This window comes from Sparus aurata, chromosome 4, assembly GCF_900880675.1.
Source record: "Sparus aurata chromosome 4, fSpaAur1.1, whole genome shotgun sequence".
NCBI lineage: Eukaryota > Metazoa > Chordata > Actinopteri > Spariformes > Sparidae > Sparus > Sparus aurata.
The window spans coordinates 33,928,217-33,944,604 of NC_044190.1; the positions used below are offsets into that span (position 1 = coordinate 33,928,217).

Genomic DNA, 16,388 nt, shown 5'->3' on the forward strand with positions numbered 1-16,388 from the left:
CATATATGGTCTCAGTAACGTTTGTGTAGCTTTAATTTTCATTTCAGTTGACTAAAACTTTTTAGTTTAATTTAAGTAAACTATAATAACCTTGTTACGAACAAGGGCATAAGGAACAAAAGTACATACGCGACAACAATCACTCAGTAAACACACGCATGAAGAAGCTTGAACTCATGTTGCTTTTGTTTGTTTGAATGTCACAGGGCCCCACACAATGCACAGGAAGTGTTATTATTTGCATATTAACTCTTTGAGCTGTCTGAGTTGTGGGCAGGCACCTTTTTACAGGGTTTCACATGGTGCTGCGGAGTCTATGGCTGTCACACTGCTTGTAATCATGCATCTCGTCACCATTCTTCTGTGTAAGTACAACGCATATGTTTAACTATCTTATTGTTTGTGTTTATAATTGTGCAATTACGAGGAGAAAGGTTCAACTTCACTACCTGTTTTTCTTCCAAGGTGCTCTTGCTAATCATGTCACGGGCCAAACTACTGGTGAGCTTTTGATTGTGAGCGAACATCTGCATCTTAATGTGACTGTTACGTATCATGTATCAATCCAAGCGCCTGTCTCTGTTTCAGCCAACCAATTAGCAGATATTCTACCTGCGAAGATCCTGGTCCAGCGAAAAACTATAAGCGAGAACGATGACCTCTATGTGACCTGCAGCACGGTTGGGTTCAAGAAACAAAGCGAGGTTTATATTTATTTGTGTCAGAATGACGTTGGGTTCAGAAGACAGCTGCAGAACCAGGATAATGATGATAGCATCTTCAATATAAAAAGTGTTGGTGTTGATCACAGTGGAAATTACAGCTGTGTTTTCTCTAATAAGAAGTATGAGCCTGCCCAGGTAGCCATGAGAGGCGACAATGTCATTCAGATTCAGGTTATAGGTAAGGATTTTCATTCCTTTGAAAGCATTATGTCAATCTTAGTTCCCTGCTCTCATTTTTTCCTCCCGCTGCACAGCCAATTATGTCCCTGCAGATATTTCAGTGGCCGGGCCGTCCGCTGTCAGCGAGGGAGACGACGTTGAGCTCAGATGTAGTGTTTCTACCAGCCTGCAAACACTTGGTGAATGTCAGTTCATCCACTCCTACCTAATAAAGAATGAGAGCATCGTCCAAGTGGGAGAGTTTAGTGTCACACGGATGGAGGTGGTTTTCACCATCGACAGTGCCGTCACGAGGGATTCGGGTCATTACAGCTGTGTGGTGCTGCCCTCCAACTGCATCCAGGAGCACAAGATAACAATCCAAGGAAATAACACAGTATTACTCGAGGTCAAAGGTGAGTGCAGATAGAGACAGCAGTTTTAAAGTTTTACATTTTTACATGTTCATCCTGTTGGGGCTGACGTGTCTGCTTTGTTTTCCAGACAGTTTGTTCCTCCAAGTGATTGTCTCCAGTTCAGTGATAACCCTGATTTTGTTACTGATCCTGTGTCTGTGTTGCATCGACAAATCAGGTCGGATGATCGGACTCAACTTTGCAGTCAACATTTTGTAGTTAACATCCATTTTGATTCCCCTGTTCTCCTATTATTGCTGGATAAAGGATTTTAAAGATATTTATAATCTGTACCGATTTTCTGAGAGTATGTTTTTAGATTTGAATGTATGAACCTGATCTTACAGTTAGCATAGTTTTATTTCACCGCATATGATGTTGTTTTACTTCTAATTCAACAGACTGTTCAGCTTCGTGCATACCATGGTGAGCGTTAATCCAATCTGACTCGAGCTGGCTGACCTATCATCAAATAAAACCTCATAAACAGACAGTATCTGGCATTTACTCCTCAGTCATTTGTGCTCAGAGATATTTTCAGGATGTTTAATGTGCCATGCAGAATGTTTACAGTGAACTGATGTTTAGAGTTTGAATCAAATAGAGCTGTGTTGATCAGAGCGTTTGCGTATTTACCTCGAGTTGTGTATTCTCACAGGGCGGTGACTCAGCCGGCAGATACAGAGATGTTGGAGGAGCAGCCGGAGCAGACAGAGGGAGAGGATCTGGAATCACAAGATGGTATGTTGATAAAGGGATTCCAGTGAAGACACACTCTGGGGAGACTGTAACGAAATTACCTCCAGAGACTTTGAAAAGAAAACACGGTCTAGCTACATTCTGATCTGTTTAAATACCCCCGCTCAGGATGTATGAAACATGAAGCATGTTTCTTTTTTTACATTTACTTCAATTGATTAAAATCTTTTGCCTCAACTAGCTCCTTATATGGATTTAAATATATGAAAAGGGCTTTTAAATTCACACGGTCATCCTAAGGAAGAGGAGCTCCTCATAATAACAGAACATTTTTTTTCTTTCTTCTCTCTTTTATATGTTTTAAAAAATCTTTTATTTTGCAATTAATAGGAGACTCTTTCAGCGCGGAGGAGGAGGAGGAAGAAGAGTAAGACTATGATTTAATTTCAATACAAATAATTACCTCAGTGTTACTTTAAAAGGCTTACTTTATTGTGCTATAGTTTAATTTCATAAACAAAGTGATAAATTACACTCACTTTTATTTAACTTCTGTTATTATATGATTAGACGTCTATGGTTGATGTTATGAAATGCTATGATTTTATAGCATAATTCCATAATTCCAAGGTAAATACTGTATTGTGATATTTACTCCACTACTTTTACTTGAACACTTCAGTCACTAGTTACTTTGCAAATTGCATGCTGCATCAAGGAGCGCGTTTTTGATACATTAGTTCATCAGCAACACAATTGAAAAAAATTATCAGAACAAGTCGATAATCAATCAACCCATATTGTACAGTGTATATACAGTATATACAGGTAAATCCATGTGTAATTTACTCGTACTTTCAATAGTGAAGTACATTTTTTGCTTCAAAATTACTTTTGATACTCAAGTTTAGTATCAGATCCTTTCAGACTTTTACTCAAGTAGCTTTAATTTCAGCAAAGTAAACATGCTGTCTTTTTAAAATTTCACTCAAGCATGACTTTTGGGTACTTTATACAACAATGATTATTTTCAATGTATTGCTACCAAACCAGGAAAACAAAAAACACATCAGTATGATATTATAACTTCATAGGTCACTGTCATGATAAGTTGTTCTTGCTGTTATGACAAGATATTTTTACATTCATCCATCACACAAACATATTACAATGTACCAAGAAGCTTTTATACTAGTGACATGTTTTATGTTATAACAAAAAGTTATCTGAGGTATCACAGAACCTTTCACGTTATAATGAGATCAAGATTTTGAGACTGTAAACTGATGTAAGCAGAAAAGTTTGTATATGTGAAAATATCTTACCTTTAACACATTATAATGTCATACTGATAAAAAAAAAAAAAAAAAAAATTCTGGCATGGCAGCAATACACAGCCATTTATTATTATTATTATTATTATCATTACTACTTCTACTATTGATATTGCTATTGCCAACCATTTCTTAGGTCGAGGAGCAATGCTGCTGAGGACCCTGGGGAGGATTATGATGATTTGGAGGGAGTGTACAGTTTTGCAGGTAGGTCATGAACTACTTTGTGTTCTTACACATGTAGTTTTCAATCGCCTATTAAAGGTCATATGTACCTTTTGATTTCTGACATGCAGATGAGAGTGAGAAAGACTACGATGACATTGATCTGATGTGTGCCAACTGACATATTTTGAGTGCCTAAGGTACTGTAAAATCTCTAGTTAAAATGCAGTATTCTCATACTCAGGGGACAGAAAGTGGAAGAATTGAAACATAATAAAGTCATCGTCTCCAAAGCGAATAAGAGCTGTGGTGCTGCTCAGATGAGCAGGGCTTTCTGTTAGTGAGGTTTCCAGTTGTGACAGGAAAACCACACTTACATTCATAGCAGCAGGGTGGACGTGAATAGCATTTTGTGGCCTCCCTTCTCACTCACAAGAGCTAATTCTCTCATGACCGCGGGGTCCAGAAAAAGAAGTCGAATTAAGCAAGAAAGAAAAAGCATGAGCACCCAAAAACAGATCCCGCAGAGCCCCCTACCTAGCTGTGAACTTTCCTCCACAGATGACCCCCCTGGCAGCCCGCCTGCAATGTTCTTGTACGCCACGTCTGTCAAGAAGAAGAAGAAGAGAACACCGGATACAGAGCAAACTTGATTTCACCATCAGTTTAATGGATAACTGGTGGATGTTCCTGTCGTATTTAACAGTCTGTGCCCTATAAAATAAGTGTCCACTGTGAATGCTTTCATAGATATTTCATTGCTGTTAATGACTGATCATTATGATCATTGTTGGGTGTCATTCATTGATTTTTGTTGTAGAAGACAAAAAAAATCTGCCTCACAAACCTGTTTCCTCTTTCTTCTTTTTTGCTGTTATTTGTGAAATACAGTAGAATTTTACCTCTCTGTGCATCAACTCTTATTTAAATAATCCCACCTGAGGAGTTTATGTAGAGTACGTGCTTATCATGTGTTGCTTTAGCTGCTTTAATATTAATCTACATATTAAAGGTGCACTGTGTAGTTTCAATATTATTAATATTTACAATATTAATAGGGTAATAACACAAGTGCAGAATTGCTTTAATATTAACAAGCTGTCCTTGAGGGGAATAAAGTCCCCAGAACACTATTTAAGGTGAAAAAGACAGCTGTCAAAGAAGGGTCCAGCTAACAGAAACAAAGTCAAACAGTATGAAATTGTTTATTCAGTCATGCAAATCAATAACTGAAGATTTTTTCTCCTCTCTTCAAAGTTCTCTTAAAAATATGGAGATATGGTAAAGTAAAAAGCACAATATTTCTCCTTGAATCATGAGAAAACGGACATATTAAAGTTAATTGCAGGTACCTCCGAATGTAATTACTTTCCACCAATCAAACCTGATCTGAGGATGATGACTACAGGCACAGAATCAAAGCCCAACTACAAATGCTGTTTACTCTAACAAGGGATGAATGGAAATTTGAAATGATACCATCATTAAAATAGGTAGTTTATTATATAGTGCTATTTTATCTGGATGCTTTTCAACTCTTTTTAGCCAAAACTTCCTCAAAGAGTGAGGTTTACACATGGATAATGACTCGCAAGTCATACGTGAGCCATCTGTGTTTATTTGATTGTTTTGTAATGATTGGACACTGTCCTGCTGCCTGCACGTATTGTCCAAGTGTACCCTCATGAAGGTTTTAACCAAAGCCTTCGGTGACCTTATCTGATAAGAGAAAAGGACTGTAATGATTCACCATGCTCTTTACTGCTGCAGCTCCTGTGGGAAATACAGCAGAGGAGAAAGAAGTTACCGCTTTGTCATCAAAAAGAGGGAGGTGAGGTGAGGGAGAAATTCTAGATATAAAAATTAAAACCTTCACTGAGGCTATAGCTATTTTTAAAAAGATGTTCACTGTCATCTCCCAATCTAAACATGTGAGGTCACCTTACTTACAATGAGCATTTCTAAAAAGCTTGCTCTGCCGACAGAACTTTGAAAATCTGTGCCAGACAACATTTATTGTAAAAAATGTACATCCTTTGAATGATTAGTCACGTTTGGCTTTACGTTTACAAATTGTAGAGTATAAACACCTGATCGAGAGGAAAATGGTACAAAGCACGAGCAGCACAGCTCCGGCCAGGAACAGAACTACATCCACAGAGTGGTAGGAATACCAGGGCAGTCTGTAGGACTCTGTCCTCAGGTGAGCTGCACCTTTGTGTCTCATGACGAACTCTATCCAGAAGAGGGCGGTATCCAGTGGCTTCATTGGTGTGTCTCTGTGCAGACTGGACAGTCGTTGCATGTTCATCCTGTATGAGGGCTCATTCAGGACTTCCTGTATGGCCTTCAGGAAGTTGTCGTCTTTGTCCACTGCATTAAGGGTGAGAATCTTAGCTCCTCCTCTCTCTTTCAGACGCAGCAGGTTGTCGTACTGGTCAGAGAACAAGGGCAGACCCACAATTGGGACTCCGTGATAAATAGCCTCTTGAAGTCCGTTTGTTCCTCCATGGGCAACAAATAGTTTTGTCTTTTGATGTCCTAAAAGATCATTCTGTGGCATCCAGTCGACTAGTAAAGTGTTGTTGCCCAGACTGGCTGGTCTGTCACCTTTATGCCTCCAGATGACTTTCTGAGGTAATTTGGCAAAAGCTGCAGCGATCTCTTTTGTCATGTCAGCAGGAAGTTCACTCACAAAAGTCCCCATGGACATGAGGATGACTCCATGTTCTCCAGAACTCTGCACAAACTCCTCCAGGTGTGCAGGTAAAGGTTCAGCAGGTTTACACTGGAACCCTCCCATGTACACAACATTAGGCATGGTGGGACGTGGGAACTCAAACACAAAGTCCACTCTCATGAGCCACAGATCTGCTCCTTTCAGTAGGTCACTATATCTGACTTCTGGGCTAAAGAACTTGTCACAAACAGCTTGATACTGAGGGTCGACTAAAAATACATCCTGAGCTTTCCAAATGACATAGAAAATTTGATTTGTGATTCTTTGCATGAAAGTCATTTTGTCTGACAGTCCGGAGCCAGTCATTGGAATATAAGATAAAGGAGATGGTGCAATGGCCAAATGCCCCTCTCCACTAGTTATCCACCGCACGTTATAGACCAGAGGTAGTTTAAGAGCGTGAGCCAACATTATACCTGTCCCACCAACTGGGTCATTAAGGACCAGATCGTACTCTCTCTCCTTTAAACTATTCATTAAGTCTTTATCTTCAAACATGCCAGTCACCATTTTGCACATTATTCTATGCATGTTAATCATTGTATTAGAAAACTCAACCAGCAAACTGGCAAAGCTCAAAAGTGAGCTTCCTCGCCTTTCTATATCAATCATCCTTTTCAGGATCGGGTTCACAAAGTCAGGATTAAAGGCATCAGTGCCGGGAACTGTGATTGTCTTGTAGTGTGGAGAGTCGTCCTTGATGTACCAGCTTTTATTGGCTCGTACCACATCAACATAGTGTCCTCGAGAGTGGAGGGCTTTGATCAAGATGTCCATGTTCACCCAGTGGCTTCCCTCAGCAGGGACGACCAGAATCTTCCCTCCGTGACAAATTCTCCATGACAAGAACACGATGGAAAATAAGAGAAGAAAAGTGACATTTCCATGTGGAGGCATCTTTAACCTGAAAGGAGAAAATCAATCAATAAAACATTAGTAGCTTATACCTATTACAAGCTATTAAAACCATAAAATAAAATTAAAGCAAATTTAAATATTAAGGGAAACTCAGTAATATTAAATCACAGGCAAGATGAGCTGTCTAACATACCTGTATTACATGAAGGAGCTCCAAGCATGCATGTGCTTCGATGTTGCAGTGAAGCGCCAGAGGTACCACTTAATAAATAATCACAAAGTCCAGGAAAAGTTACATGAGTTGATAAAAGATTTGCTGTTATTTGAGTTTTTCTTCTTCTGGAATCGACAACAGTTCTTCCACTGTGTGGAAAAAATATGTTGCAGCTGCTTATTTAGTCCTCCTTGTGTGATTTCTGCTCTGAATACATCAACAGGAAGTTGCATGCTCCCTTCAGTGTTTGTAATGATTAACATTCTCTTCTTAGAGGAGGCTTCAAAGGTTTGTATGCTCATAGATTGTCTACATCAAGATTGAAAGCCCTTATCCACTGAAGTATGTGGGACTGAAGATGGTTGATATAATATATAAAATTGTAACAAATAATTGTGTGTGCCTCACATCAAAATTAGTAACCACGGTTACTGACAAAAAAAAAGTAATATCTGATAGGAATTTTTAGGATTAACTAAACAATTCTAAACATGACTGCAGAAAGCATTGGGCAGATTTGTCCTTCTTTGTATTAACTACATGTCCTTCATTCATTGTCAACATTGGGACACTAATATGCCCATTTATTTGTTTATATATTTTTGTAGAAAAAGAACGAGATAATGTTAAGAGCCTTGTCATTTTTTATTAACAATTTCTCAAGACATACACATCTGAAAAACAACAGGAGGGAAAAGTAATCACTGCAACAGTCGCCAAAAAAGACAGAATTGCGATCACAGAGTGGACAGTTCAAACAAATAGTATATAATTCTCAAGATTAGCAAAATGCATCTTCATACTGACACATTGGTGCATTTTTATACATTTTATGTAAAAGATGTACATCCCTTGAATGATTAGTCACGTTTGGCTTTAGGTTTACACACTGTAGTGTACAAACATCTGATCGAGAGAAAAATGTTACAAAGCACGAGCAGCACAGCTCCGGCCAGGAAGAGAGCTACATCCACAGAGTGGTAGGAATACCAGGGCAGTCTGTAGGACTCTGTCCTCAGGTGAGCTGCACCTTTGTGTCTCATGACAAACTCTATCCAGAAGAGGGCGGTATCCATCGGCTTAATTGGTGTGTCTCTGTGCAGACTGGACAGTCTCTGCATGTTCATCCTGTACGAGGACTCATTCAGGACTTCCTGTATGGCCTTCAGGAAGTTGTCGTCTTTGTCCACTGCATTAAGGGTGAGAATCTTAGCTCCTCCTCTCTCTTTCAGACGCAGCAGGTTGTCGTACTGGTCGTAAATAACAAGCAGACCCACAACTGGGACTCCGTGATAAATAGCCTCTTGAACGCCGTTTGTTCCTCCATGTGCGACAAATAGTTTTGTCTTTGGATGTCCTAAAAGATCATTCTGTGGCATCCAGTCAACTAGTAAAGTGTTGTTGCCCAGACTGGCTGGTCTGTCACCTTTATGCCTCCAGATGACTTTCTGGGGCAATCTGGCAAAAGCTGCAGCGATCTCATTTGTCATGTCAGCAGGAAGTTCATTCACAAAAGTCCCCAAAGACATGAGGATGACTCCATGTTCTCCAGAACTTTGCACAAACTCCTCCAGGTGTTCAGGTAAAGATTCAGCAGGTTTACACTGGAACCCTCCCATGTACACAACATTAGGCATGGTGGGACGTGGGAACTCAAACACAAAGTCCACTCTCATGAGCCACAGATCTGCTCCCTTCAGTAGGTCACTATATCTGACTTCTGGGCCGAAGAACTTGTCACAAACAGCTTGATACTGAGGGTCGATTAAAAATACATCCTGAGCTTTCCAAATGACATAGAAAATTACATTTTTGACTCTTTCCATGAAAGTCATTTTGTCTGACAGTCCGGAGCCAAACATTGGAATATAAGATAAAGGAGAAGGTGCAATAGCTAAATGCCCCTCTGCACCAGTTATCCACCGCACGTTATAGACCAGAGGCAGTTTAAGAGCGTGAGCCAACATTATACCTGTCCCCCATGCTGGGTCAGTAAGGACCAGATCGTACTCTCTCTCCTTTAAACTATTCATTAAGTCATTATCTTCAAACATGTCCGTCACCATTTTGGATATTATTCTATGCGTGTTGATCTTTGTATTAGAAAATTCAACCTGCACACTGGCAAAGCTCAAAAGTGAGCTTCCTCCCCTTTCTATATCAATCATCCTTTTCACGATCGGGTTCACAAAGTCATGATTAAAGGCTTCAGTGATGGGAACTGTGATTGTCTTGTAGTGCGGAGAGTCGTCCTTGATGTACCAGCTTTTATGGGGTCGTACCACATCAACAGAGTGTCCGCGAGAGTGGAGGGCTTTGATCAAGATGTTCATGTTCACCCAGTGGCTTCCCTCAACGGGCACGACCAGAATCTTCCCTCCATCACAAATTCTCCATGACAAGAACAAGATGGAAAATAAGAGAAGAAAAGTGACATTTCCATGTGGAGGCATCTTTAACCTGAAGGGAACAAAACAACAAATAAAGACATTATTAGCTTATACCTATTAGAAGCTATACGTGCCATAAAATGAATTTAAAGTAATTTTGAATATTAAGGGTAATTCAGTGATACTAAATCACAGGCAAGATGAGCTGTATAACATACCTGTATTACATGAAGGAGCTCCAAGCATGCATGTGCTTCGATGTTGCAGTGAAACACCAGAGGCGTGTTGAGAAAATAACCGCAAAGTCCAGGAAAAGTTAGGTAAGTTGATTAAAGATTAGCTGTTACTTGAGTTTCTTCTCGAATGGATGACAGATGTTCCACTGGGTGGAAAAAATATGTTGCAGCTGCTTATTTAGTCCTCCTTGTGTGATTTCTGCTCTGAATATATTAACACTAAGTTGCATGCTCCCTTCAGTGTTTGTAATGAACAACATTCTCTTCTCAGAGGAGGCTTCAAAGGTTTGTATGTCATTACAGAGTCTACATCAAGATTGAAAGCCTTTATCCACTGAAGTCTGTGAGAGTCAAGATGGTTGATTTAATATATAATAATGTAATAAACAATATTGTGTGCCTCACATCAAAATCAGTAACCAAGGTTACTGACAAACAAAAAGTAATATCTGATAGGAATTTTCAGGATTAACTACACAATTTTAAATATGACTGCAGAAAGCATTGGAGAGATTTGTCCTACTTCATGTTAACTGCATGTCCTTCATTCATTGTCCACATTGGGACACTAATATGCCCATGTATTTATTCATATACTTCTGTAAAAAAAAAAAAACGAGATAATGTTAAGAGCCTTGTCATTTTTTATTAACTTTTGTTTTCAAACATTTCTCAAGACATGCACATCTGAAAACAACAGAGAGGGAAAAGTAATCAGTGCAACAGTCGCCAAAAAAGACAGAACTGCAATCACAGAGTGGACAGTTCAAACAAATAGTATATCATTCTCAAGATTAGCAAAATACATCTTCATACTGACACATAGGTGCATTTTTATACATTTAATGTAAAAAATTTACATCCCTTGAATGATTAGTCACGTTTGGCTTTACTTTTACACATTGTAGAGTATAAACATCTGATCGAGAGGAAAATGATACAAAGCACGAGCAGCACAGCTCCGGCCAGGAACAGAACTACATCCACAGAGTGGTAGGAATACCAGGGCAGTCTGTAGGACTCTGTCCTCAGGTGAGCTGCACCTTTGTGTCTCATGACAAACTCTATCCAGAAGAGGGCGGTATCCATCGGCTTCATTGGTGTGTCTCTGTGCAGCCTGGACAGTCTCTGCATGTTCATCCTGTACGAGGGCTCATTCAGGACTTCTTGTAAGGCCTTCAGGAAGTTGTCGTCTTTGTCCACTGTATTAAGGGTGAGAATCTTAGCTCCTCCTCTCTCTTTCAGACGCAGCAGGTTGTCATATTGGTCATTAAACAAGGGCAGACCCACAATAGGGACTCCGTGATAAATAGCCTCTTGAAGTCCGTTTGTTCCTCCATGGGCAACAAATAGTTTTGTCTTTGGATGTCCTAAAAGATCATTCTGTGGCATCCAGTCGACTAGTAAAGTGTTGTTGCCCAGACTGGCTGGTCTGTCACCTTTATGCCTCCAGATGACTTTCTGAGGTAATTTGGCAAAAGCTGCAGCGATCTCATTTGTCATGTCAGCAGGAAGTTCACTCACAAAAGTCCCCATGGACATGAGGATGACTCCATGTTCTCCAGAACTCTGCACAAACTCCTCCAGGTGTGCAGGTAAAGGTTCAGCAGGTTTGCAATGGAACCCTCCCATGTACACAACATTAGGCATGGTGGGACGTGGGAACTCAAACACAAAGTCCACTCTCATGAGCCACAGATCTGCTCCCTTCAGTAGGTCACTATATCTGACTTCTGGGCCAAAGAACTTGTCGCAAACAGCTTGATACTGAGGGTCAATTAAAAATACATCCTGAGCTTTCCAAATGACGTAGAAAATGACATTTTTTACTCTTTCCATGAAAGTCATTTTGTTTGACAGTCTGGAGCCAGTCATTGGAATATAAGATAAAGGTGAAGGTGCAATAGCTAAATGCCCCTCTCCGCTTGTTACCCACCGCACGTTATAGACCAGAGGTAGTTTAAGAGCATGGGCCAACATTATACCTGCCCCACCAACTGGGTCAGTAAGAACCAGATCGTACTCTCTCTCCTTTAAACTATTCATTAAGTCTTTATCTTCAAACATGTCAGTCGCCATTTTGCACACTATTCTATGTATGTTAATCATTGCATTAGAAAATTCAACCTGCACACTGGCAAAGCTCAAAAGTGAGCTTCCTCCCCTTTCTATATCAATCATCCTTTTCAGGATCGGGTTAATGAAGTCATGATTAAAGGCTTCAATGACAGGAACTGTGACTGTGTTGTAGTGCGGAGAGCTTTCCTTGATGTACCAGCTTTTATTGGCTCGTACCACATCAACAGAGTGTCCTCGAGAGTGGAGGGCTTTGATCAAGATGTCCATGTTCACCCAGTGGCTTCCCTCAACAGGCACGACCAGAATCTTCCCTCCATGACAAATTCTCCATGACAAGAACACGATGGAAAATAAGAGAAGAAAAGCGACATTTCCATGTGGAGGCATCTTTAACCTGAAGGGGGAAAAAAACATAAACATTATGTCGTTTTTTGTCAAATTAGGCAAAGACTAGAAATAATATTGTATTCATTACACCATGAAATCAACAATGTAATACCCTCCTCTGAGCAAACCAATAACACATACCAAGCAACATCTTTTTTGAACTGACATTTAAACTGGAATTAGAGTAAACAAATAGTAATACCCTAATTATAAACCATACACCTAAGTCATGCTGTAATTATAACCCACAAAAAATACATTCTTAGGCCTAAAACACAGTATTATCCCAAATTATACCTGAATTGGAATCCAAAGAGGGGATCTTATTACACTATTACACACTATTTTACAAGATCACGCCATTAGAAAAGAAATGCAATAAACTGTTAGATCAAAAATATATTGATTACACGTTGTTTTATCATTAATACTAAATAATGAACACAAAACAATGGAGTTTGTAGGAAGGCTACTTGTGCGTAGCTACATGATTCCTTGATAGCACCTTATTAGACTGCCTTGGAATGTAATTCGTCAAACATTACAAGGTGTACAGCAAAATAAAGAAAGGACATGTTTTACTTCCCACCTGTTATATCCTTATTAAACTTTGTTTTCCTACAACGAAAGTGTTATGTCTAGTTTTTGCCTAATTTCAAACAAATTACTTATTGTGACCAAACTGTTTACTTATGGTATAACTGGCTTTGCTAAACCGTCTATAAAGTCCATATTACTTATTAAGTTTTTTCCTAACTTGATACAAAGTATGGCTTATTACATTAGTGTAGTCTAAAATAAACTGCGAACACATTTCCTTTAAATCGGTATTCAGTGTGTGTGATATAATATTTGCGATGTAGTTTTTCTGCCCGCTCAAAACTGTTCAACCAATGCAGAAACAATACAGAGACAGCAGTCATACCTGGAGCCGCGGCGGGCAGCGGGCGCACGGGAAGTGACGTTAGCTTTCCGCGACAGAGGGAGCGAGCCAAGAGGACCACACAACCTGCCTTCACAGAATGCCTGCATGCAATGATTCGCTGTCGATCAAAAAGCAATTGAGAAGCGACAACGTAAGGGGTGCACGTAATCTAGAGCAGAATATAATACAGCCCGGCTGTTCTGCTACAATACGGAGCATGACGAGGTGGTTTTGTGAAGAAGCGTTCGAAGGCACAGGCACGAAAAGGACTCATAAAGATAACGGCTCCAGGTGAAATGTCACCGGATCAGATTAAAAAGAGGGTGTGGAGAGAGAGCCTGACTGTCGGTATCTTAAAAACCGTGTGCAGCATAAAAGCATAAAAGTAACACTGTCACCCTTACCCTAACAACCTGTGAAAAAAAAAAAATAATAAAATCGGAGGAAAGTTTAAGATAAGATGTTCTTTTGGTGATGCACCTTGGGAGAAGCAGTACAGAGGGAAAATAAGTAGCAAAGAATAAAAAGGCAATTGGATGAAAATATAAATAATAAAAATAAGCACACTATATACAGTAACTGTACTTGAGTGTACGTGATATGTGCAACATATAATAAATGTGAAAATAGATGTGACTGTGCAATTTGCAGAGTTCTGAGATATTAAATTAAATAACAATGCGCAAAAATGTGTATTAACTTATATATTAATCAAATGCAGCAGCACCTTTGATTTATTCAGTAGTTCCATGTAGACTGTACTCGGCCCAGCAACCTTTATACATAGACTGAGTCTTGAAAAATGTCCAGTCTTATGTTTATGCTGTAATGTTTTAGGTGTATCTGCAAGAAAACAGTTATTCCACTAAAATATACTTCAGAATCAGATGCATTGCACACAGATTTATTAACTAAACAATCCAAAATATGACTGTAGACAGCATTGGAGAGATTTGGCCTATTTACTGCATGTCCTTCCTTTATTCACCACAGTGAGACACAAATATGCCCATTTATTTCTTATTGCACTTTTGTAGAAAAAGAACAGGATGGTGTTAAGAGCATGGTCATTTTTTATTAACTTTTCTTTTCAAACATTTCTCAAGACATACACATCTGAAAAACAACAGAGAGGGAAAAGTTATCGCTGCAACAGTCGCCAAAAAAGACAGAACTACATCCACAGAGTGGTAGGAATACCAGGGCAGTCTGTAGGACTCTGTCCTCAGGTGAGCTGCACCTTTGTGTCTCATGACGAACTCTATCCAGAAGAGGGCGGTATCCATCGGCTTCATTGGTGTGTCTCTGTGCAGCCTGGACAGTCTCTGCATGTTCATCCTGTATGAGGGCTCATTCAGGACTTCCTGTATGGCCTTCAGGAAGTTGTCGTCTTTGTCCACTGCATTAAGGGTGAGAATCTTAGCTCCTCCCCTCTCTTTCAGACGCAGCAGGTTGTCGTATTGGTCGAAAAAAATAGGCAGACCCACAATTGGGACTCCGTGGTAAATAGCTTCTTGAAGTCCATTTGTTCCTCCATGGGCGACAAATAATTTTATCTTGGGATGTCCTAAAAGATCATTCTGTGGCATCCAGTCGACTATTAAGGTGTTGTTGCCCAGACTGGCTGGTCTGTCACCTTTATATCTCCAAATGACTTTCTGAGGTAATTTGGCAAAAGCTGCAGCGATCTCATTTGTCATGTCCGCAGGAAGTTCACTCACAAAAGTCCCCAAAGACATGATGATGACTCCATGTTCTCCAGAACTCTGCACAAACTCTTCCAGGTGTTCAGGTAAAGGTTCAGCAGGTTTACACTGGAACCCTCCCATGTACACAACATTAGGCATGGTGGGACGCGGGAACTCAAACACAAAGTCCACTCTCATGAGCCACAGATCTGCTCCCTTCAGTAGGTCACTATATCTGACTTCTGGGCCAAAGAACTTGTCGCAAACAGCTTGATACTGAGGGTCGATTAAAAATACATCCTGAGCTTGCCAAATAACATAAAAAATGACATTTTTTACTCTTTGCATGAAAGTCATTTTGTCTGACAGTCCGGAGCCAGTCATTGGAATATAAGATAAAGGAGACGGTGCAACAGCTAAATGCCCCTCGCCGCTTGTTATCCACCGCACGTTATAGACCAGAGGTAGTTTAAGAGCGTGAGCCAACATTATACCTGCCCCCCATGCTGGGTCAGTAAGGACCAGATCGTACTCTCTCTCCTTTAAGCTATTCATCAAGTCTTTATCTTCAAACATCTTGGTAGCCATTTTGCACATTATTCCATGTATGTTAAACATTGCAGTAAACATCTCAACCTGCAAACTGGCAAAGTTCAAAAATGAGCTCCCTCCCCTTTCTGTGTCAATGATCCTTTCCAGGATCGGGTTAATGAAGTCAGGATTGAATGCTTCAGTGACGGGAACTGTGACTGTCTTGTAGTGCGGGGAGTCGTCCTTGATGTACCAGCTTTTATTGGTTCGCACCACATCAACAAAGTGTCCTCGAGAGTGGAGGGCTTTGATCAAAATGTCCATGTTCACCCAGTGGCTTCCCTCTAAAGGAACGATCAAAATCTTCCCTCCATGACCAATTCTCCATGACAGGAACATGATGGAAAAGAAGAGAAGCAAAGTTACACTTCCACGTGGAGGCATCTTTAACCTGAAAGGGGAAACATACATAAATTAAACATCATTATTAATCACCCTGGGGATGCAAACAATCTATAAATGCCATCAGATAAAATTAAGTGACTTGAAATCACAGGCAGGCTTGAGCTGCGTAACGTACCTGTTTCACATGCAGTAGCTCCGGGCGTGTATGTGCTGAGACGATGCACTGAATGACCCAAGTTACCACTGAATACATAACCCCAAATTCCAGGAAAGATTACACAAGTGGATTACAGATAAGCCGGTTTTTGAGCCCCTTTCTTCTGGACTGGACAACAACGCTGCCTCTTTGTTGAAAAATGTGTTACAGCTGCTTATTTGTACCTCCATGTTTGAACGGGGAATGTAAAGGTTTGTATGCTCATACAAAACCCCCATTA

At 40.0% G+C, this 16,388-nt stretch overlaps 4 protein-coding genes and 1 pseudogene across 5 annotated transcripts; 1 reads left to right on the forward strand and 4 right to left on the reverse strand.

The window, feature by feature from the left end:
• The first annotated feature begins 764 nt into the window (after positions 1-764).
• On the forward strand, positions 765-4,313 carry LOC115579818 (uncharacterized). The gene is made up of 8 exons (XM_030413499.1): positions 765-903; positions 980-1,300; positions 1,389-1,478; positions 1,702-1,726; positions 1,959-2,041; positions 2,390-2,426; positions 3,470-3,540; positions 4,060-4,313. The coding sequence occupies exons 1-8, from the start codon at positions 867-869 to the stop codon at positions 4,149-4,151; spliced, it is 756 nt and encodes a 251-aa protein (XP_030269359.1). The 5' UTR covers positions 765-866; the 3' UTR covers positions 4,152-4,313.
• Positions 4,314-4,691: 378 nt separating this feature from the next.
• On the reverse strand, positions 4,692-7,533 carry LOC115579816 (UDP-glucuronosyltransferase 2C1-like). The gene is made up of 2 exons (XM_030413497.1): positions 7,290-7,533; positions 4,692-7,142 (listed from the first exon to the last, which is right to left on the reverse strand). The coding sequence occupies exon 2, from the start codon at positions 7,133-7,135 to the stop codon at positions 5,543-5,545; it is 1,593 nt and encodes a 530-aa protein (XP_030269357.1). The 5' UTR covers positions 7,136-7,142; positions 7,290-7,533; the 3' UTR covers positions 4,692-5,542.
• Positions 7,534-8,170: 637 nt separating this feature from the next.
• On the reverse strand, positions 8,171-9,658 carry LOC115579817 (UDP-glucuronosyltransferase 2A2 pseudogene; annotated as a pseudogene).
• A 904-nt stretch (positions 9,659-10,562) lies between these two features.
• Positions 10,563-13,372, reverse strand: LOC115579687 (UDP-glucuronosyltransferase 2C1-like). 2 transcript variants are annotated; one of them, XM_030413270.1, is made up of 2 exons: positions 13,328-13,372; positions 10,563-12,409 (listed from the first exon to the last, which is right to left on the reverse strand). In XM_030413270.1, exon 2 carries the CDS (start codon positions 12,400-12,402, stop codon positions 10,810-10,812), a length of 1,593 nt encoding a protein of 530 aa, XP_030269130.1. In that variant the 5' UTR covers positions 12,403-12,409; positions 13,328-13,372; the 3' UTR covers positions 10,563-10,809. The 2 variants fall into 2 exon arrangements, with proteins under 2 accessions (XP_030269130.1, XP_030269131.1); XM_030413271.1 differs by lacking the exon at positions 13,328-13,372 and adding an exon at positions 12,992-13,254.
• Positions 13,373-14,377: 1,005 nt separating this feature from the next.
• Positions 14,378-16,362, reverse strand: LOC115579686 (UDP-glucuronosyltransferase 2C1-like). Its single transcript, XM_030413269.1, has 2 exons — positions 16,127-16,362; positions 14,378-15,997 (listed from the first exon to the last, which is right to left on the reverse strand). Exon 2 carries the CDS (start codon positions 15,988-15,990, stop codon positions 14,395-14,397), a length of 1,596 nt encoding a protein of 531 aa, XP_030269129.1. The 5' UTR covers positions 15,991-15,997; positions 16,127-16,362; the 3' UTR covers positions 14,378-14,394.
• Positions 16,363-16,388: the final 26 nt, after the last annotated feature.